This window comes from Dipodomys ordii, unplaced genomic scaffold, assembly GCF_000151885.1.
Source record: "Dipodomys ordii isolate 6190 unplaced genomic scaffold, Dord_2.0 Scaffold168, whole genome shotgun sequence".
NCBI classification, from domain to species: domain Eukaryota; kingdom Metazoa; phylum Chordata; class Mammalia; order Rodentia; family Heteromyidae; genus Dipodomys; species Dipodomys ordii.
The window spans coordinates 27,482-51,503 of NW_012267384.1; the positions used below are offsets into that span (position 1 = coordinate 27,482).

The window sequence follows — 24,022 nt, forward strand, 5'->3', positions numbered from 1 at the left end:
GAGCACAGCCTGAACAGGTGACCTACTCAATTCTTTGAGATGAGTTGATACTTACTAAAAATACATGCTACCACATAACCTGCCTTAAAATGTAACGGGCCACATGCTGACTTAAATATAACACAGCACAACCATGACTTAGCTTGTCTGGAGGAAAAGAAAAAAACGTATTTAGAATAGAGAGACGTATAAGCAATGGAAAAGTTGGTTACACATTATAGATCGTAATAAATGAAAATATCAAGTGCATTTTAAATGATTAATGTATGACAGCTCTCATCACTTACTGCGCATTAATCAAGAAAGAATGCACCCTTCCCACAGTGGTTAAGGTTGCACACCCACTGTTCAGCTTTGAGAATATGCATACTAATGCTTGGTATGACAATGAGTTGGGGTAGCTGAAAATTTAGGATGGTTGCAAGTTTTGTGTAGTATTTGGATTAGCATCTTAATCTGGGCCTTGTCAGCCTCATCAGTACACAAACTATGCATTTTTTTTCCAAAACTAGCAAAAATATGGATGCATTTGAAATCTTTTTTTTCTTTTTAAATAAAGAATAATGACCAAAGTACCTGCTTAAACAAATACTACCAGCATTCATTAGTTAGGATGGTTACATGTAAAAGAAATGATGCCAGATAGTAACAAATCCAAGAGAAGTTTATTATGAAAATGGCACCTGCGGATGAAAAAAATTAAGTTACATAAAGACAACCATGTATGTGACATGTATGAGAAATCTACAAAAGTATAAAAAGAACCCTGTTGTAAATGAAGTATGTACATTTCTGATTTGCAGCATTATCAATGGTCAATGAAAAAAAATGTTTCAAAATAAGCCAGGCACTCAGGAAGTTAGGTCCGGTTAGCTTCACACAAAACAAATGTACCATAGCTGTCACTTTGTAATGTTTTAATTATTTTTATATATATATCGTAGAGTTGGTAACACTGCTAAGATTTTTACGAACAGAATATCCCTTTCCCCATTATTCAGCTACTTGGCACCAGTCTCCTCATAAAAGTTTTCATATATTTGTACAAGAAATAGTTAAAAACACAGACACAGTCTTCACAGGTAATGAAGTGTTTTTTTTTTCATTTTGTATTTTAAACACTATGGATTTAGACAGCAGCTGTGATTATCTGTTAGTTTAAATCACCAGAAATCATTTTGACACAACACAGAAACATTTATAAAAGAAAAATAAGACAGCTGTCTAGCTGTTCTTTGTAGCTGATAGGTGCATTCCTTTGATTGTTCGATAGCTAGAGTAGAGCTTCCACGATTAATCTTTAAGTTTCTCAATTGGCCTTCTTCATCTTCTAAACCTATTGCAATCCTTCAAGTAAGCTCACTACTAAAATTTGTGGCATCCACTTCATTCTGTTATGTTACCATAGCTTGGGCCCAACTCATGGAATCAAAGGTTCTAGAGGAATCCACTCCACACAGTGATATTCAAAGGACAGCTGAGTTACTATATTAGCATTGCACGAATAAACAAATATATATGACAATTCTATATTCCATTACCCCCACCCATTTTGTTTTTTTTTTAAAAAAATGTTGGTTGACCTTTGAAATAATTTTCTGTCTCACTGGTAATTGCTTTATATATTGCTCCATCAGCCAACCTGAAAAAAAAAAAAAGAAAAGCACCCACTGCTTATAGGTAGAGCACAAGGGACTCTGGGAATGTTAACAACTGAGGCTGTATGGCATCATTTATTTAATATATCTGAGCATTATTCTTCAGTGCTTTTTGTTGCACTCCTGGAGAGAGAGGGGGGAGAGAGAGGGAGAGGGAGAGAGAGAGAGAGAGAGAGAGAGGGGAGAGAGAGAGAGAGTGAGAGTGAGAGTGTGTCAGTCATACCCAGAATTCCATTGTGGGGAAAATGGCTCCATTAACCTTGAGCTAGTTAAGAGTCTTTTTATCTCTGAGAATGAAAAGGATTTGGAGGACCAGGGATGGAAAGCAGAGGAAGGAAAGGGGAAAACAGGAAAGGGAAGGGAAAATCAGGAGAGGCAGGGAGAATATACACCAGCAAAGCAACAGCAGGAATTTTCAAAAGTAAAACAGAGGATTCACAGACAGTAGAAGCAGTATAGGGTGACATTACAGAGGAAGGCCACCACACAAAAACCACTAACCCCCAAGAATCACTGATTCACTAGGACTGCAGGAATGGGACTGTACCACTCCAGACTAGAGATAGAGCACAGAGAAGACAAAGGACAAAACAACTACGTTAGCTTAGTATATACTGCATATAGAAACACACATTGAAACTGCAATGGGACTGACAGCCGAGGACACGTACACATTGTACACATTACAGTTCTCACATCTGTTATTAGATGTCTTAACAAACAACTGCCAAAAATGAAGCAGAAGAAGAATTTATACTTGACAGTCATTTGGAGTGTTTGACACCACACTGATTTCTGGCAATGCAGACAAAATAGGATTATTTTTTTCTTTTTCCTTATTTTTCTTTTTTTTTGTTTTGTTTAACTTTAATGTGCAGTTTTCAGTTGCAGTTATCTGTCTGAAGCTTATTAACCCATTCTTTAGTTTTAAAACATATTGGTTTTAACCCAGAAATAAGAACTCAAAAGAAAATAAATTCCATCAAATCAGTCCCTCAACATACAACCTTCCTTTTTTTTAAGCAAAAAGTGAAAGAAAAACAAAACCCAACAAAAACATGTTTTCCTTCTTTGACTCCTAAGTATTATTGAAGTTGTAAAATTAGCCTCAGTTAGACTGAGTTAAAAAAATAAAAAGCTCAACAAAAGGCAGATGTACCTAAACTGCTCCTCAAATCAGTTTGATTGAGTTCACCAAATGCCCCCCTTTTAAAAGGGCTTTACTGACCCATTAAATTTAATGTGAGGCTATGTTTGTTAGTTGGGAGGTAAAACATTTTAAATCCTGCAGCAAACGTTAATGAGGGCTTTGTCTTAACTAACCAAGGAGACTGCAGCAACTGACTCCACACCAGGACAGAAAACATTGTGGTTGTTTTTTTTTTCTTCTTTTTCTTTTTTTTCCCCAAAAGCCAGCCCAGGAGCTGCATTTTGTATGAAGACATTATAGATTAATAAATGATAGCACCATGATTTTAGAAATTAAGTTAATGTTTCAGTAATTAACATTTAGTCCAACTTTTTTGTAAAAACAAAAAAAACCCCAACACATTCTAGTCATAGGCCAGAAATTAAGTTTAAGAGCCCAAATTATTTTTTTTATGTGCAAGTAAGAAAAATCTTAAAATCTTAACCATAAAAAAGAGAATTAAATTCTGCATAAAATTCTAAAATACTATTCCCCTATTTTTTTTAAAGGAATTAGGAACAGAAACAAACAAACAAAAACCCACCACCCCATTTCATTTGACTTAGTCAAACAGGGCACATTGTTTATGCTTGTCTCTTTCCATCTTGATCACATCAAGATCTTTAGGAAGAAACCCTCAATGGTTGTCACTCGAGAAATCTCTTGACCACGAGACTGAGTATTCTATGGCAGAGGCATATACACGTTAAAGACATCTTAATAAAGATGCAAAGAAAAGCCAAACAACCCAACACACATCTTTAGAAGAAGACAAAATGGCAGGCAGTTGAACTGGTCATCTGACCCTCGGAAGGCCAAAACAATAAAACTTGTCTTTACACAAAAGAATTAAGTCAACGTGAAAGGAAGGGGAATGGGATGGGGGGGGGGGACCGCCGCGTGGAGAGGACGCTGACCTGCTCGAATTCAAAGTGCTAGAATTAAAGGTCTAAAAACTGAAAACGCCGACCACCATGCCTCCTCTGAGGAGCCCTGCGCATGCGCACGGGGCATGCGCACGACCCACATGTGCACGCACGCACGCACGCACGCACGTAGGCACGCGAGCGGACGCCTCAGTCCTCCTTGCGCTCCAGAGTCTGTGCGGCGTGGATGCCGTTGCTGTAGACCGGGAAGGGCAGCGTGGAGAAGAGTCCCTCGGCCGTGGTGAACACGTTGCCGGCGGGCATCTGCGTCAGGCTGGCGGCGCTCACCGCCCCGCCGAACGGTCCCGACATGTTGAGCCGGTGCACGTGGTGGTAAAGCATCTCCATGGGCGTCTTGGGGTCGAGGCCGAAGCCCGGGCTGTTGACGTCCACGAAGTTGACGGCGTGTGCGTTGGGCAGCAGGTTGCCCTGCATGGCCAGGGTCACCTCGGCGGGCGCGTAGCGGATGGTGCCCGTGGTGTAGACCCTCTGCGCCGCGGTGCTGGTGGCCGCCAGGGTCCCGGTCACCCGGTGCACCAGGGGGAGCACGACGTTGCCGGCCTGTAGCCTCTGCAGAGCCTCCAGGTCCCCAGTGTACAGCAAGGAGTTAGACGCCCCGGGGCCGCCGCCGCCATTGCTGCCTCCGCTGCCGCCGCCCCCGGGGGGGTGCTTGTCCCGCGGGGACGCCGAGAGCGGGGGCGACAGCGGGTCTGAGGCCGCCGCGGCCGCCACCACCGGGGCCAGGGCTGTGCTGCTGCCTGAGGTGCTGAATTGAGTCTTGCGGGTGGCCGCGCCGCCGCCGTCGGCGCCCGGCGGGGTGAGGACCGAGTCCGGGATGGCCACGTGCAGGCCCGCGCCGCCGCCGCCGCCGCCGCCGCCACCACCACCGCCCGGCGGGGACGGGAAGTGCTCGGAGCTGGGGGGCTTGGTCATGCTGTAGGGAGACTCATTCCGGGAGATCTCCCGGTTGGGCGGGTAGTTCCAGATGCTGCTGTCGTTGTCGAAGTTGATGGGTTCCGAGATCTCCGTCTTGATCTTGAGCACAGAGGCACTGTGAGGGGAAGACAGTAGCCGCGGGGGCTCCACGAGCCCGGCTGCTGCTGCTGCTGCTGCTGCTGCTGCTGCTTCCAGGCCGCCGCCGCCACCGCCAGGACTCGACGCGCTGGAGAGGCGCCTGCGGCTGGCGCTGCCGCCCTTCTGGCGTTTCCGCCTCTTCTTGCGCTTCTGGTGCTTGCTGGAGGCCTGCGCGCCCGCCTCGCCCGCGCTGTCCGAGTCCTTGGCGCTGTCAGACGTGAGCGACTCACAGTTCTGCAGCCGCAGGTCCGACTCGCTCTCCACGTACCGCTCCACCTTGATCTGCATGGGGCCCAGCCCCCCGAAGCCGTCCTCGGCCGCCTTGGGGTTCTCAAAGTCCGAGTGTTCGAAGCTGTCGTCGCTGTCGCGGCTGTCGGGGTTGCTGGAGCTGTGGCCGTCGTCATTGCAGTTCATGTCGTTGTCACACGCGTTGCCCGACTTCTTCCGGTCGGGCTCAGGATCTTCGCTGTTTTCAGATTGATTCCCCTTCTCGTCAGACTTGGAGTTCTCATTGTCCTCTGTGCAGGGCCCAGGGTTGGGGGAGGGCAGGGGCAAGGGGAGAGAAAAGAGGACATTGCATTAGCAGGGCAGAACCAGCTTCTCACCTGGAGACTGGGGCGGGGAGGAGGGAAAGAGGTGTCCTGTGCTCAGTTACACCGCCTTCCAGTGACTTTAATGACCCGGGCAGTCTCTGTTGAGGGCCTACATTAGCTGAAGTTGGGACAGGAGATGTGAAAAACGACACTGTGTCAATGGGACTGGTCCATGGCTGGCTCTTTTAGTAAGCTTCTGCTATCCAGGCCCTCAGAAAGGCCAGGACACCTGGTGCAAATGCAGGATGGTAGGTCTCCTCTTATGCGTAGGCACATTGAAACTTTAGAAGTTCTGCAAAGATACCCAGGGGGGCAAAATTAACCTGGGATAAGGTGCCAGGTATACAGATGATGGAATGCCAGGTGACATTTAAAGAGCTCTGGACTTCCACTGGTGCAGAATATTTGTTATCATTATTGGAAGCCACACCCTCTAGCAAGTGTTTTTCCCTAACACTTAGATTCATTATCTGATTCATTGTATGTTTTAATTTGCTTCTGTCTCTTTCCTCTGAAGGAGTATAACTGGTGGGAAGAATCCATGTACTTCACTGCTGTAGTAAAGAATTTCCAAATGATACAATTGAAGGGGCAGGAATATTATCAAGATCCACTATGAATATTTGTCCCTTCCTCCTGCCTTCCTGAAGCTGTGTCCTGTGTATAGACATTCATGTTGCTGTCACTGTATTGGAGGAGCCCTGATGACAGGAAGAGACTTGTCATCTTCTGCATTTTAGGGAGAATTCATTTTCTCAGTAAATAGCCTCAAAATATGTAAGGATGATGGTGATTTTTATGGCTCCCCCATGATGGGTTTGGATGGCAGCCTGCATTAGAACCTTGGAAAAAACATGCAACTTCTCTGGCCTTCATTTCCCCTTCTGTAGTTGTAGTGGTAGGATTAAAATAGGCTTAGAAGTTCTTGCAGCTGTAACATTTTATGAATTCTGTGCTCCCTGACTTTGCATGTCAATGGAAGGCAATTGAGAACTGAAGGAAAAGTAAAATTTTGTATTAGTTTTCCTATTCTCAAATAACTCTTTAGGAAGACTACTTCCCAAAATAATGGGGAATAGTAAAGCATTCAGAAAACAAATAGCAGTCTGGCACCCTGCAAGAGGCATTCACCCATATATAAATTATTCTGCTTTAGAGGTTCAGTAGCTTAGATCAGTTCTGAACATTTGGAGCTTTCCAAGGCACAAACTTTCTTGGAGCTGGCAGGGTTATTCCTATACCTGTTTCCAGGAAAGAGGCTTGAGTTAACTGTGGGACTAAAGCATGACTCCTGTTGGCTAGGGAAGGACTAACACTAAATCTACCTATCTGTGTGTTTATATACATATATACAACAACATACATATACACATGTATGTACTTATATGTTATGTAAATATATGCATTTATGTGTAGAGACGATAGGAGACTCAGTAATAACTTGGTGTGCACATCATGATATAAAATTGGGCTGTTTGGTTCTCTGGCCATGGCCCTTTGGCCACCACCCCACCCTTGCATTTGGAGAGGCAACCTGAAGCTACAGAACATGGAGAAGTAGTAATACCTGTAATACCTGAGGTGTCTTTAGAGTCAGATTCAGAGTCAGATGTCTCGGAGGATTCGGAAGTTTTCTCTGGCAGGTGGGGGAGCTGTGCAATGTCCATAGGTGTGTCCTTGTACTCAGGGTTGCTGTGTGGAGGGAGGCATTCATTAGGAGGGCAGGCACTCACTCTGCATAATTTGCTGTGAACCATTTCTGACACTTCCTTGCCACAGTTGTGGAGTTTAGAAAGTTTAGAAGACTAAACAGAAAATCATTTTTTAGCTCTTTGTGGGACTATTTCGAAGCTTGGATCGCCTGTTCCAGGATACAGGTGCACTCTGTTACAGTGACTGAATATCCAAATGGGACATAAAAGGCACTAAAAATCTTTTAAACTAATCAGTCAGGTACTACTTGGGGCAAGGGAACTGTGCTTCTTGACATTCCTCCCAGTACAGCACCTGAGGAGCTGGGGAAATAAGTACTCTCAGCAACTCATTCCCATACCCCCCAGTGTGCCCTATCTTTCCTTGGGCTCCTGATGAATCTGTTGCCTCAGTACCCTTGTCTAACCCCCTTAGTGTAACTTCTCAGTTTTTCTGATGGTTCCAGAGGTAGTGGTGGTGGTGGTGAAGGGGTGGGGGGAGGTGAGCCCTCAGTGCCTAACGATCTGTCAGATGCACAGGTGCACCTTGGGATGTGTGGATTATGGCTACCGAACTGTCAACACACCCATTACAATCACATTTTCATCTTCTCATGTGGTGTACACCTGTGACTTGTTAGCTAGCGATCTGATTGCAGTGTGTGTGGGGGATCCCAGTGTGAGAGGGGCCCTAGCAGAAAGGATCTAACCCCATTTGCGCAAACATATTTAATTTTTGTTCTATTTTTAATGTAGAAACAAGCCACCTGTGGAAGTAGAATATTTCTGGTCAGTTTGAGATGGCTATCTTCTGGAAAGCCCAATGTATGAGCCTCTATAATCTGAAGGCACAAGCAGAACATATTGCCTTGAAATGGGAAGCGCCTCTTCTATGTGTCCAGGATGGCCAGCCAAACAGATGATTATTGACTCATTTGCTAACCTCTAGTGAAGTGAAATTCCTATACTAAAGAGGCACTCTTTCAGTAACTACTCTTAAAACTTCAAAAGTTCCTTTGAGGGTTAATTCAACCAGAAGGATTATCAGGCATTTACTCCTTAGTGTGAATTAGCTTTCGCAGTAGAGTTTTCCAGATAATCAGATGAGACTAATGATAGAAAGGTAGACAGAGCATTTTCTCTGAATAATCTCAGTCTGTATTATAAGGGAGGAAAGAAGACAGAAGGGCAGTAATTTCAGAACAAGTTAGATTGAGCTTGGTTAGGCCCTGGGACTGAGGGATTCTGAGCAGGAAAACATTTTGAAATGAAAACATGGTTTGTTTTTTAGTGAAGGACAAAAGCTATGAATAGGGGGAAGAAAAGCAAACTTTAGTAGTTGCTGCTTTGCCGAGGTCTCTTCCTTTCCTTTTTAGATATCCAGCCTATAGATGGGTTGTTGGGTGGCTAGCTTGGTGGAATGTCCTATACTAAAGCTCATTGACATCACTTTCTTTTGTCTAGGTGCCATGGGGTTTAAATGGTCACTTGTCCTCCAATTGATTGCTGACCTCACTGTAGGTCATTGGGTCAGCTGGAAAAGGTCTGTCACATTTGAAATAGGTTCTACAGCCCGAAGTCTGGCCTTTGAAATCCAAACTGCCTCCTTCCTGTCTATTATAGAATATGATGGAATAGGATCACCAAGCAGTCATGAAGTTTTGTACCATTTGACTCCATGCTAGGTCAGTGGTATCAGTCCGAAGTTGTTCAGACTGACCTTACCCTTACCATAGGAGGTAGGCTGGGAAGTCATGGGGTTGATGAGGCAGTGAGAAAGGTTCAGAGTGGAAAACAGTCTTCCAAAATGGGAGTAACAACTAGACAGAAATTCTTAATGTCCTGTTCACATCAATGTGGAAGACAAGGGCTGGGAAGGTGGCTCAGTGGTTAAAGTGCTTGCCTTGCATGCCTGAGGCCCTGGGTTCAATTCCTCAGCACCACATAAGCAAAAACAAAAAAAAAAGCCGGAAGTGGCACTGTGGCTCAAGTGGTAGAGTGCTAGCTTTCAGCTGAAGAGCTGAGGGACAGTGCCCAGGCCCAGAGTTCAGGCCCCACGACCGGACCCCCCAAAAAAAATGTGGAAGACAATATGTAACCTTTTACCACTGTTTCATGCTTTGTAGTAATGAGTCTGCTTGGCTTATTACTAAAGAATATAACGTCATAATACCTTGTTTCTATTTTCTGTTTAGGCACCTGAGTATCACTTCCTGCATTACATATAAATGACTGTTTCATGAAGCAATCTCTAAAAGGATCCCTCGATATCAGAACCCTCTGGAGCACATCATGACTACAAGGGATAGTTTGCATGAAGACCCTAGGAGAAAGCCCCAAGAAATGCACATACTCTTACCTTGGGAGAGAATTAACATAGAGCAGTAGAGGTCAAAAAAGATAAAAGAAAGTAGATTAATGAAGATTCTTTTAAGTGGTCGCCATTAAGGCCTTCTCCACAGCAATAATCATTAGTGTCTGATTGATACCCTGTTGGAAGCAAGCACATTCGTGCCTTCACGTCATCATGAAAGTATGTGAAACACTGAAGGGCCACTATGCTGATAAGCCAGCCTTGTTAGCATCTCAGCTCCATTTGGCGGTCTCAAAGAAAAATGGGATTCAGGTAGTCCCGTCAAAATTATCAGCCAAAGGGCACCAACTTCCATTCATTAGACCTACTGGAAATTTTCTTACTTAGACCACATGAGGACCCTCTTGGACTGCCTTTAGGGACACAGAAGCCAGACTGGTATGATGGTGGTGGGAGGAAGCTAAGTCAAGCATTGTGAAACTGCCTTGAAATGGGAAATGCCTCTTTATGCCTCTTAGATTGGTGGAGAACCTTCTAGAAGATTCGCTCCAACTACAAATCACCCTACCTGTTGGTCTTACTTTTCTGCTTGTTTGGGTCCAAAAGCAGAAAGTAGGGTAAGAGAAAAGGTATGGCACAACAGAGTTTACGAAGCAATTGAGCTTGGACTTATTTATGGATATAAGTTTGAAGACATACTGTAAGAGCAGCAGAACATGTCCGAGATCACATCAGTAGGCAAAGGAAAATTGTCTCCACTTTTTATCATGAGATCATCATCATTCTGGCAAAGCAGTTTATGTTTCTCCAGATTTAAATGAGAATCAAACCCTATAGAGCAGGCTGAGGGCATGGAAGGGATGATGAGCAATAGGAATATTATATACTCTGTCCCTCCTCTCCATCTCTTTTGCTTATTTTTCACAAGGAGTAGAGAGTATGAGTGAGAGTGTGGAGGCTATAGGTAAAAGCGTGCGGCTTGAATACTTCAGCTAAATATTTCTGTCTCAGGCTGAAGTCTGTATCATGGTTTTTTTTTTTTTGTGAGAAAAACCAAAGCAATTTTTTGACAGAGTTGGCCAAATGTTGGCAACTCAAGAATTACTAGAATCTTGTAAATCTTCCCTGAGAGATCCTTCCAACATTTTGGTTTTCTCACATTTCTTTGAAACTTGTGGAAAGGGGAGCAGAATTTCCATAAAACTCTGTACTACTTATTATTTAAAGATAATATAACTTTACATCATTGGGCTGCACAACTTATAACTGGGAAATAAAACAATTAGAAGATATACCTAAGAAGATAATTCACCCAGATGATGTTCTTTTCATTTGCATTCTTGGCATTAATAGCTATGGTAGCACTAGACTGTATCCAGATATATCCTCCATTCTTCTGCATCCAGCGATAGTACTTCGTCACACACTGACCTTTATTCAGCACTGGAGGAAAAAAAAAACAAAACAAAACAGAAGGGATGGTAATAAGACAAAGGACATGTGATTCTCATCTGTGCAAATCCTCAAGCCCAGAACCTCTACCCCTTCTGTGGGCTTAATGTAAGATGCCACTAGTAGGGCTGGTGAAGCCAACAGTTCATTGGAGTGGCTGTGCTGGAGGAGGGTTATTGGCATCTGTATCAAGACTTTATTTCTTTTCTGGCAGAAAGGAAGAATAAGAGGACTACAAATCCTTTGGCTCACAGAGCACTTACTACATTGTAAATATTGTCACTGGGTTTGACATGAGATGGGAAGCAGAGGATATAGGGATGTGATATATTTGGAAGTCCTCTTTGAGGTCTGGATATTTGAATGGTTCTAAAGATGCTTTGCCTCTCTCTTTCGATCATTTCGATCTCTGTTTCGATCAGTTCCAGCAATACCAACTGGCACCTTTACTCATCTGTCCCTTTTGATCTTGGCTAACCAGATTTATTGTTCTCAGATGGATTGAATTGATACTGCTCAGTTGGGAGAAATTCAGGTGAGACTGCTGAATGTTGGGATGAAATAAATCCCCTCATTGAGTCAGAGAGAATCCCTGGCCTAAGGGGGAGACATGGAATTGACTTGGCTAGAGCCAAACAGAGTGACAGCTCCACACAGACTCTGAAATATGACCTAAAATGAAGGAACGAGTAAAAACAATCAGTAATGTGAAACGGTGCCATTAAATACCTACTGAAAGAGAGCTTTAAAATGCAGATGTTAAAAATGATACTTTAACCAAAATCTTGCCAAGTTGAAATTGATTTGATTTGTATCTGGGTACTCCTGAGCTAGTAAAAGGGGAAAGTGCAGTAAATCATCCCCTGAAATAAAGTGCTATGGAAGGGAATGGTTTAAAGGATGCTGAAAATGTACAGAAGCTGCTGTTTGGAGTTGGTTATGGATCACAGCAACTCTATGCTCCCCCCCACCCCCACCCCAGGAAGTCCCACCCGCTGGTTGGCCACTAGAGGGCAGTATGCACTCATCTATGTGGCCCACTTTTGGCATGTCCTTGTCTCCGTCTGTTGAAATGAAAAACCTCTAACTGCTGTAATAAATTTGGCTAAATTAGCTGCTAAATGGTTATCTCAAGTAATATGTATTTGCATTAATCATCTTGCTCTAAACCAGAACAAGCCAGAGTCCTAAAGACGTAGTAAATTCATATTGTCCATTTAATTACGGCTAATAAGTGCTTCATATACAATAGTTTCATGAAGTACATTTTGATTTTTTTGGAGGTGTGTGTGGATGGATAAAGGGGAGTCACTTTCAAAAAAAGTCATGTTTCAAGATACTTAAACTCTTCCAGTCATGTCGCGAGCCACTCTCTCTGCCTATGAAAGTGATCGCAAATGAAACCTCCACATGTTATATCTTTAAACATATATGCTCTGATGCTTTTCTCCAAAGCTCCCCTTTTTTTTTCTCACAGTGTGCTACATGCATGGTAGTAAAATTTAATAATAATGTCTTCACTGTTGCTTGAAAAAGGTTTGCCTTGATGAGTGTTTCATATCGTGGCAGGTTTCATTCTGAAAGGACTGCACAATTGAGGGTATTTTTAAGGTCTGAAACATCACCTTCTCTTGGTGATGAGGCTCCACAGGTAGCATTGTACTCTCCTTTTGTAGGCAATTGTAAGTTCTGACAGTATGCATGCATGGCTCTAAAACTGCGTAGTGAAGCTGAAAGCAGTAAAATACTAACTCTGCCATCCAACTCTTCTGTCAGATCATTGTTGCATGCAACAAGATGTGCTTTTATTCAAATCTGCTCAACCTGGTTAACTTAATCGAGGAGTTGTGGGTTGTGTCATTCTGTCTACATTCTTTACAGAAAAAACATACACTACTCCAGTCAGGCTGGTAGCACAGTTCTGTTTATATTTAAAATAAAGGATAATATCAAATAGTTGTGGTATTTATGTTTGCTTTTTGGTGGTATTGGGGTTTAAACTAGGGCTTCCTGCTTGCCAGGCAAGCACTCTATCACTTGTGCCACATTCCAGCACGGTTGTTATATTCTTAATTAAAAGGAAGAATCCCCTTTTTAGAATCAAATGGAAACAACAAGGTGGGCCCTGTCAGCTCATCCTGGATGGGAATTGTGGACTAGAATGTGACCCAAAGCAGGTAAAAGTTAAAAGATTCTTACAATATGGAATACAGAAAAGGGCAAACGAATAAAGAAGTTATAAAATAAAATTAGAAATTGCATCAACATAAAGCTCATCCCATCATTTTTCTAATAAAGCAGCAGACACTTGGTATTTTTGAGTATGTAGTTATAAGGAAGCCATCACTGAGATGAATGCTCAAGATACAGAATTCAGTACTATACTGACGATGCCTGATTCATTTTCCCCATAATGCTACCCAACTTCTTCTAAAGACCTGCCATTGTAACATCTCATATATTCACTTTTCACTTGAATTAGCGCATTACTATTTACTTTGCTTTTGGGGAGCCATTTGCTTTTGATGGGAGGCCAATTTTTACAATTTCAGGGCAAGGAAACAGTGGATTACAGTGATTTAAACACAATTGATGGCAACTGAAGATTGTGTGCTCCTCTGCATTAACTGAGCTACATAATTCAAATGTGGGAATTAAAACCTTTTGCTTTTTGAAAGGCCTTTCATTTACTTATTTTGATCATGTTTAGTCAGAGCCACATATGGTAAATTTGCAAAGGTGGGCTTACTGTACTTTTCCTTCAACGAAAACCCCAACAGCGAGTAGATATCTGGGAAAACATCTGCCTCTGTGGTTCTCAGCCATCTACTGTAGAAAGAGCTGAAAGGCTTACTTGCTAAAGGACTGATACCATGCCATCTTTTTGAGATGAAGCAGAGTGACCTGGTCTTCTTAAACACATCTGTGCATCCTGAGATGATAAATACCAATTTACTAGGATGCATAATTATGTTAGTATAGTCTTTACCAAACTCAGGCTAGGGGTTATCTGCTGAGAGAGGAGATCCAAAAGAAAGAGAGGCAGTCTCAGTGAGTGGTGAGTTCTGATTGGAGGACAGGATTGAAGGATTGGCAAGCAAGGGGTTCCTTGGGGAGTCAGGGAACTATGATATTGCCCTTAGGTTATTGTGGTGAATACCAAGAAGCAGGTTTTAGCGCCCACAGCGGGCAGCTGAGGAAGACAAGATTGATGTAACTCATCATTTTGCCCTGGGCTAACCTGACAGAATTTTAAAAGGGTAAACGTTTTAGCATGGCCTTACATGATGACTTTTTTCTGGAGATGAGTGAAACTCAGACCCCTGCACCCTTGCATAGGGCACAGGGCATAGGCCATAGGGAATGCAGATAACTGCAAATATGGTGTGGTATTAGTGCCCACGAAACTGAAATGCTGACCAAAGATAACCCAAGTTGCTTTTGTTTTTGAGGAAGTTTCATGAAAGAGGTTATAAGGGTGTTTTACTTTTAAAACGAACAAGGAATTTGGGGGGGGGAAGGGCTTGGTTCATCTAGAAAATAAATATGATTTGTGGGATGAAGCTTATTTCTTGAAAGAAAGAAAAACCATACTGGCAAATCAGTTGGATCATTCCAGCTGCGCCAGAGGCAGGATCTGACAGCTTTTCCTGAGCTCATGCGGGCCTAATCAGCTGAAGAAGAAAAGCCACCTTGGTGCCAGTTTGAGAGAGATTTTTAGTGAGTAATAAATTAGAGAACTTGAAAAACACAAAAAAAACTTCCTTTGATTCTCTTGAATTTTGTGGCTGTGTTCTTACTTAAAATTTTTAGATGTAGATTGCAGAGCAAAGTGAAAATGTTTATGTCTGATTATTTGGGAAACCAGAAATAAGTACAATGGTTAGTTGATAAGGCATTCCAAAAGAATAGTTGAAAAGATATAGGTATCCATCAAATCAATGAGTTCAGGAATAAATTCATATCTATGTATATTAATTCTATAGGGAATGGAAGCAGAAGGAGAGAAAGAGATACGTTGATTATAGCCCTACAATTGCATCCAAGAGATATTGGTTGAGTTTCCAGTATATAAGCTGCATCTTCTTTTTCACTACTGTCCCAAATCCTTAGGTTGAGCAGCTGGTGTGACCTTCAAATGAATTCACCCAGCACATGATAACTGTTTTTAAAGGGAATGTGATAGGAATTAGTTTAAAATTCGAATGGTTTCTCACAGGTACATACAGAAACATAGGGAAGATAACTAGATTTTCACATGTTTACTTACAATTCAGAATAGTCTAGACATAATTGTGAAGGGCTCTGCCACCATATAAGATATTACCTTTATTCCTCTGGGCCTAGATAACCAACTGTTTTGGCTGTCAGTGCTCTTAGGAAAATCAAGATGTGGGGTAAGCACTACCGCACCCTCTAACCCAAGCTGCCTTAGAGTTACAAGCGATGCTCTTCAGAGAACAGAGGTGACCCTCCACTGGGGAGAAGAATATAATACAGATAAACAGAGAAATTGAGTCTTCCTTTTTGAGCTAGGCCACTGCTCACCTCACAAAACACTACCCCCCTCTAACTCTGGAAAATATGGCTCTATCAGAAGAAAATTGCAAAACGCTTGTATTTTAGAACATGTGACCTTTTACCATCAAATACTCCCTCAAAACCAAAACAAAAAAAAAGGGACTTGGTAAATTTTATTGAATATTCTTTTAAAATGCCACCTGGTTTTTCCGTTCAGGCTTAGTGGTTGGCATACAAGAACTGTGCTGCTTGTAGAGAATAATTACTTGTCTCCAAGATGCAGGAACCTTTTGCTACAGTGGGTGTCCAGGTCCTAGCACACAGATACCAGCTAAGGGATTTCAGTTTTCCTTGGGAAAACTTAGTTCACAGTCCAAGGCTGATGCCTGAAAGGACATAAAGGAAGCCAGTGTCTGTGGCAGGAACATACTTCTCTTAGTAAATCAAAACAAATCAGTATAAATTTGCCTTTAGAAATATGAAGAATAAAGCATACATAGTCTCTTCCTGTTGGGCTGTTGTACAAAATCAAAGCCAAAGAGGCTAAATAGTGAGTTGTGTCTTCTAAAGAAGGAAGCAATGGAATGCAGTCTGAAGAGGAGATGAAGAACGCATATCAAAGCAGTCATTTAGTAAAGTATCTCACAAAAGGACATTTTAGTTGGTTTGCATATGCATTGAAAGGCTGCAATACTTGGTGCATTCAGGTAAGTATAGAATAAATAGGAAATAGTGAGCTCATCAGAAATGCCACATTCACACAGCTGAACAAAGAACGTTATTATCATCATGGCAATAGGACACATCTGCAGGGCCGCTCACTCCCTCCTCAAAGTACCTTCATCAATGGCTGTGGAGCTAAGGGGGAGTGTGTGTGTGTGTGTGTGTGTGTGTGTGTGTGTGTGTGCGCGTGCGCACGCGTGTGCGCGGGCATAAGGGTGTTGTGCTAGAGTCATACTTTCTATTTAATACCACAGTTGGATGCTTAGCTGTGGCCACTCTTTCTCTTTCTACATTCACAAAACTGGCAGATAAAACATGAAAAAGAATACTGACTCTTTAATCTCGGCTTCTCCACCTAAGGCCCAAGGCAGGCTGACAGGGAACTTCATTCTGGAAACAGGTTTTTTTTTTCTTTTTTTTTTTTTAATTCTGGATTACTTTTTCCTCTTCTTTTGAAAATCTGGGCTATAGGGGAATGAACCTGACATAGACTTAAAACAAGAACAAGTTTCTTTATCTAAAAAGTTATAAGTCCTTGATGCTTACTGGAAGGTCATTTTGAAAACCCATAGGAGAAACAGCATTGCAGCTAGTGACTGCATGAAGTGCTTTATTTACTAGGAATACAGACAGTTTTTCATTTAGAAGCACTCATAGGATCAGCCGAGGCTTTGATGCTGGGCACTTCCCTATAGATTTTGCAATTAGTGAGCTAGATGTCTTCTAAATGGCAGGCATCTACAAATTGGTTTTTAGGTTTTTATTTTTTTTTAATCTATGTGCTGAGGAACATTTGGTAAAGTTGAATGATATTTGATACTTAATGTGAATTACGAGCACAAGGACAAAAGACCTGTGGATGGTCTATGAATGAGTATGCATCATCTATGGATTTTTCCCCCTAATACACTAATGACAGGCCTTGCCTGAACTACTATCTGTGTGATTTACTACCTCAGAAGAGGCTTTGTTCTATTGTACTGCCAATTGATAGATTTTTATTAACTGTTAATATTGAATCATGCAGAAAACATTTCATTGATTTAGCACATGTCAATTTGTTAAGTTTCAAAAATAAATTCCCCTTCATAATAATGTTGTGAATTGGAGTCCAAGGCTTTGAAACACTGATAGATTTTGTATCATGTTCTAGGATGGAAAGAATCAAAGTGTTGGTATGACTGACATCCAAGATCTCAGGTTTTGTGTTTTGTTTTTTTTTTTCCCCAAGCAGTTTTCAACCAGAAAGTTTCTTTCTTTTTCTTTTTGCTTATGTGGTGCTGAGGAATTGAACCCAGGGCCTCAAGCACGCAAGGCAAGTGCTCTACCACTGAGCCACCTTCCCAGCCCTTCAACCAGAAAGTTTCTCTCCTACTCATCCCTTCCCTTTGCAGCCTAAAATAGTTAAGCCACAGTATTTTCAAAGCCCTCAGAACATTTCTTTTTTTTTTTTTTTTTAGGGAAGAGGCAGTACTTTGTGTAAAGGAAAGAAGCAGTGAACTCTTAAGCATGGATTTGGGAAAGATTGATGGCTAGGGAGTAAGGGGAAGGGAAGATTTCTCCAATCATCCAACAAGATTATTTTGAGAGTGTCCTTTGTGCGAGGCATGAGGGGATATCACAGTAAACAGGACTTATCTTGGGTCTGCCCTCTGACCTTAGTCTGAATTAGACATGATAACTATATCCTTATGCCAGGGAATCAGTGTAGGTTTGAAGTGAATTTTGGGGTGATGAAAAAAACTCAAGGGGGAGTTACTATGGTGTGAAGTAATGAAAAGTTTCCTTCACTCTTAAAATAGGGGTTTGGCTCTACTTGCCTTTCAGTGGCAAGTAGCTAGCCATTTTCATTCGTAAATTCCCCACAGTGAGTGCTTCTTTAAAAATGAAGAGCAGAGCAAGTAAGAGTATTAGCACTGTCAAGTTGAATGGAATATAGTGGAGGCTAAAAAATGACAAATGGGATGGAGACTATAGGAACTTTATGTCTCCAAGTAGATCCCGAGTGTCTGCTTTTTGTTGACTCTACTAAGCATCTTTAAGAAGAAATATATAAAAGGTCAGTCATACGGCTACAGAAATTAGTGCTTTATAAAATCTGTATATTTAAGCATGGACTTACTCCTTTTTTTGTATGGGTCCCGGGGCTTAAAGATTTGGATGTTGTCCCTGAGCCTTTGTGCTTAAGTGTAGTACTCTACTACTTTGAGCCATAGCTCCACTTCTGGCTTTTTGGTGATTAATTGGAGATAGGAGTCTCACATACTTTCCATCCTGGGCTGGCTTTGACCCTCAGTCCTCAGATCTCAGCCTCCTGAGTAGCTAGGATTACAGGTATGAGCCACTGGTGCCAGGTTAATTCCTTTTTCTTTTTTGTTAAAGCGGGTTTTAAAAGTCCACATGCTCTGTGGTTAAAAACATGGTGGATTCTCCATGTGACAGCTATTGTTGATGGTTCAGTGAATGAATACTTCTGTTTCCTTCCAGATAACAGAATTTATGTTAGAGGTCTTGTTTTATACCCTTCCCCTTTCCCACCTCACAAGTTCCAGGAGGGCTAATGCTTGATTGTTTAAAACATGAATAGTAATTCTATCCCTTAGCCACTGTGTGTTTTAGGCTTGGGTATGAAAAGAAGCTGGATGGCAAGATCCATGGGGATCACTCCACCCAGTGGGGAAGTTTGGGGTGTATTTTATGTGAACACACATCAGCACTGACTGTTTCAGGAGCTACTATTTTGTGGGTGCTACAGCAGTCTTGATCGTGAGGAGAAAGCTAAGACAATTACAAAGGAAGTTTAAGCCACCTCTACTTGGGATTTCTGTTACTTGTAACCAGATACATTTTAGCTGATACACCTACCAAAATTTCCAAGATGTGGATGTGGGCCTTCATGAAGACATTTAAGTTAACTGATCATTAGATAACCCATATTGATGGGCACATACATAAGCTAGACACATACATAAATGAAATCCAGTGCTCAGTGTTTCTTTATAAATATTTGAGATTCTTTTTTTGAGCTATGCCAGATGATGTTGATGTTTTATGGCTAATTTGATAGAGAAAATACTTTACATCAAATTAAGAACAAGATGCCATTATAAGAAGTGATGGAACTGATTCTGTTTAGGTTACTTGATTTAGGTTAAAATGAAAGATTAAGGGCTGAGAAGGTGGCTCAGTGGTAGAGCGCTTGCCTTGCATGCCTGAGGCCCTGGGTTCGATTCCTCAGCACCACATAAGCAAAAAGAAAAAAGCCAGCCTTGAGCTGAAGAGCTGAGGGACAGTGCCCAGGCCCAGAGTTCAGGCCCCACAACCGGACCCAAAAAAAAAAAAAAAAGAAGAAAGATTAAGAAGTATTGACGTTTTTCCCCCTCTGTTCATACCTTACTTGAACAGTGGGTTAGTTTTCATCAATTATAAGCCTTAAACACTATAATAAAAGCAGCTACTAATCAAAATATTAATAAGGAGCAAGAATGCATGGGAGAATTGAATTTACCAGTTGATAAAAAGTCAGACTTGTTCCAAGTGTTGGTGGCCCATGCCTATTATCCTAGCTACTCAGGAGGCTGAGATGTGAGGACCACAGTTCAAAGCCAGCCTGGGAAGAAAAATCTATGGGACACTTATCTTCCATTTAACCTACCCCCCCCCAACAAAAAAAAGCCAGAAGTGGACCTGTGGCTCAAGTGGTAGAGTGCTAGCCATGAGCACAAAAGCTTGAGTTCAAGCCTCAGAACTAGAAAAAGAGAAAAGAAAAAGGTCAACTTTGCTCTCTGGTTGTATTCCACATCCCTCCTATGTTCTTCTCTTCCTGAAATATCCCTGGCACCACTCTACATCTCCTGCCTACCTGGCTTCTTGCTACTCTCTTTTAATATCTGTGGTAAGTGTGCTCCTTCTCTAGCCTTGTCTTGATTTCTCCCACTTCAGGTTTTCTAATCATCATTTTATGCCATGTAATTAGAACTGGGTATTTCATGTTGTCTTCTCTTCTAGTATGTGTGCCCCTTGATGTTAGAAGCCTTATCTTAGCTAGTTTCAAACCTCGCAACAATATAAAGTACCATAGATAGCAAGCACTTAGGCATATTACATGAATGTGAACAGGTAAGATATTACTGTTTGTATTCATACATGCAGTATTTATAAAAGTATACTATATATTAGAGTATATAAAGTATTTTTGCCAGTCCTGGGGCTTGAACTTAGGGCCTAGGCTCTGTCCCTGAGCTTCTTTTGCTCAAAACTAGCACTCTACTACTTGAGCCACAGCTCTGCTTCTGGCTTTTTCTGTTTATGTGGTACTGAGGAATTAAATACAGGGCTTCATGCATGCTAGGCAAGCACTCTACCACTAAGCCACATTCCCAGCCCTACACAAAGTATAGGAAAAATATCTGAGGGAAAAAAAACAATTGATCTCATTTTCCCCTAATTTGTATAACATTTATTACTGCACATTCAAGTTCTTCATAAGGAAGTCACAGTTTAGCAACATGAGCATCAGGAAATGGAAATGTCTTGAATGAGACAGGGTAGTGGTAAGGGGGTGGTGAATGGGAAATGGACAAACACAGTCATAATTCTCAATGTATACATGTGAAAAGGGAAATGGTAAAGTTAATGTGGCTGGTTGGGAGAGGTAGGAGAGGAAAATTATGGAAAGGATAACTGATCAAGATGTACGGGGCATGCTAAATTGTAAACCTCTTGTATATTCATCTGAAGATAAGAATAAATAAAAGTTTGCTGGGCTCTTGTGGCTCACGTCTGTAATTCTAGCTGCTCAGGAAGCTAAGCTCTAAGGATTATGGTTCAAAGCCAGTCCAGGCAGCTAAGTACATTGAGACTCTTATTTCCAATTAAAAATAAAAAAAGCCAAAGGTGGGGCTGTGGTGCAAGTGGTAGAATACTATAGCTCTACGCACAAAGGCTCAAGGACAGCATCTAGGCCCTAAATTCAAGCCCCAGGACTGACACATGTACACGCAAGCACACACATACACACAAGCAAATAAAATAAAAAAATACTCTGTAAAGAAATGAGTTTATCAAGTAATTATATATACTCATTTCATTTGCAATACCCTTAGAGCCAATTTGCTACTGACATCTTGCTATTATTAATGTAATTTATCCATATCCAGAGGAAAATAAACTCTTTCTGATAGTTTATAAAATAGTATCTTCTAAATACTAGTGGTTTTGTGTGGTGGTACAGGCCTGTAATGCCAGCATTTGGGAGGCTCAGGCAGGAAGAGCTTGAGTTTGAGTCCAGATTAGACTATATAGTAAGTTCAAGGTCTATGAAACTGTCTCAACCATTAAAAAAAAAAAAAAGGTTAGTACTTCTCAGCTTTGAGCATGAATAGAGTCTGCAGAGAATCCTGTTAACTATAGGTTCAGAGTCAGTGAAGTACTGCCGGTATTCTGCCTTTCTGTAAGTGTGGGGTGATGTCAGCACTGCTAGTCCAGACCACTGTGTAACAAATGGGACAGACACTCAAGCTGGTGGTTGGCCATTCCTGCTGCTCTCTGCTCTGTACTTGCCTGCCCACAGACTTGAAAAGCCAAACCAGCACTGCCAAAAACCAAAAACCAAAGTGCAACCCCAAAGGAAAACCCAACCAAATAATACTACTTCATCCCTGCATAAAACCCTGCCTTATCTTGCTCCTGTGACAGGATTTTTAGACAAGCACACGATGCAGGCTGACTTGGCTTCTGAAGAAAGCAGACATGGTAGCTTTTAAGTGCACTTCCATAGGCATTTTCATATTCATAAGGAAGAAGGGAAAAAACTCATTTGCTTTAGGAAAAAGTCCAGCCAATGACCAGGTTGCAGTGAAATCCCTGAAGACAGGACTAGAAGCAGAGCTAAGATCAGAAAATAGCACAAAAGCCTCCAGTGCACTGTGCATTTGGCCCACCCATCAAACTTTATTCCTTGCCACCTCCTCTCACTTGCTGCTTCCTTTCCTGTGCACTATGGCTGCATACCCAAATCAACAATTAAATTCCCCCTTTGTTTGTGTGGCAGATGACAAATGCATGGAGGACATCTTGTGTTGCCTAGGCAGGCAGGGCACTTACTTTGATTGATGCTTGGTTGTGGAAAAAAAATGAGCTGGGAAGGAATTACAATGGAGGGCCCACAGACTGGAAGGGGATATACTAATTAGTCCTGCATTAAGCAGTCTGCTTGCATTTGGCGATGAGATGCCTTCAGGAGAGAAGTGTAGGGGTTATTGATGCAAAGCAGCATGGAATGCATTATGCCAGGTAGCTGTATGTGCATTCTGTTAAGAACGAGATTAAGAAATAAATACTTTGGCTATGGTATTTTTTAATATCTCTCTTTCCCTCCTCCAACCAGTATATTGGGTTGGTCATGTTCCTTTTCCTTTATTATCTGGAAGTTCTTCTGTCTGAGTTTTCTTATCCTGGATAAATGTGCTAAGGAGAGGGAAATTGCTATGGTACCCATTCTCGGTAGCTCCTTTCCTCTGGAATCCCATAGCTGCAGAGCCTTGAGCTTTGCTGGGGAAGCACAAAGCCACCAGGACAAAGAAGTTTCTCTCTAGGCTTCTAAGGTTATTAAGGTTATTATTGTTGCTGCTTTGACCTGAACCCTAAAGATGTATCAAAACAAGTTCTTCTCAAGTCTAGACAAAAGGTGGGGATAGATGGGAGTTTTTTGGGTTTCTTTTGTATTTTCTTCCTCCTATGGTATATTCCTGTTGTTACTATATTTGATTTTGGTACCTTGCATCTTGTATATACATTTATCTAATGGAGGGGAGAGGAATAACAAAATGCTGAAACAAGGACACAAGATGACCCATTGCAACAATGACACTCACAAGACACTATGTTGGAAATGAACTTTACAACTTTGGGGGGAGGAGTGGGGGAGATGGGGAAGGGATGGCAAGAGAAAAACACAGGAGGGGGTAACAATGCTCGACAAGAAATGTACTCATTATCTTACTGATGTAACTGTAACCCCTCTGTACAGCATCTTTGCAAGAAAATAAAATGCACTCATTACCTTGCTCATGTAATTGTAACCCCTCTGTATGGTATTTTCACAATAATAAATTATTAATTAAAAGAAAATAAAAAATTTTAAAACTGTAGTAACTTGGAACATGAAAACAAAAGAGAAATGCAAAGCATGGATCTGTATTTGGCTGAGCATCCTCTTTTGGGTTAGAGACAGAGGTAGAATTGTAAATGGTTGTACTGAAACTCATAACTTCAGAATGACACGGATGCCCTTGGTTAGTGGAAAGTCTGACTCTAGCACACAGGATTGAGCATATCCTGGTTACATATCCTAAGCAGTGGAAGATGAGGGTGATGGAGGGAGAGGTAACCAAATGATTGGTATGATAGGAATGGTTTGAAATTCAAACTTTGAAATGTTAATGTTGATTTGATCAATTAAGGGTTTTGTTTTGTTTTGTTTTTTTTGATTCTAGTCCTGGGCTTGAACTCAGAGCCTAGGTGCTATCCTTGAGTTTTTTTTGCTCAAGCACTCTACTACTTGAGCCACAGCTCCACTTCTAGCTTTTTGGTGGCTAATTTGAGATAAGAGTCTCAAGGACTTTCCTGTCTGGGCTGGCTTTGAACCAGGATCCTTAGATCTCAGCCCTCTGAGTAGATAGGATTACAGGCGTGAGACATCAGCACCTCACTTGAAGTCCGTCTTTAAGGGAAAAAAAAGAGTGATTTTTATCACAGAAAGGACTCAAACTCTTGGCTTTAGAATCCTAGTATGTCACTAACCTTCCATGCTGGCATCAACAGTGTGATGCTTAGTGACTATGCTGAAACTCAGTGAACTACCAGGTATCTTGAATTAAC

General features: G+C 41.8%; 1 protein-coding gene across 2 annotated transcripts in view; it reads right to left on the reverse strand.

Moving 5' to 3' along the window:
- Nucleotides 1-3,923: 3,923 nt before the first annotated feature.
- Npas3 (neuronal PAS domain protein 3) overlaps nt 3,924-24,022 on the reverse strand; it is an 883,936-nt gene continuing 863,837 nt past the window's right edge. The window contains exons 10-13 of one of the 2 annotated variants that reach the window (XM_013033452.1): nt 10,741-10,888; nt 7,008-7,132; nt 4,919-5,365; nt 3,924-4,873 (exon numbers count right to left, since the gene is read on the reverse strand). In XM_013033452.1, coding sequence (XP_012888906.1) covers nt 3,924-4,873; nt 4,919-5,365; nt 7,008-7,132; nt 10,741-10,888 — 1,670 coding nt within the window. Of the gene's footprint in view, nt 4,874-4,912; nt 5,366-7,007; nt 7,133-10,740; nt 10,889-24,022 lie in introns of both variants that reach the window. The other variant, XM_013033453.1, reaches the window with a different exon arrangement.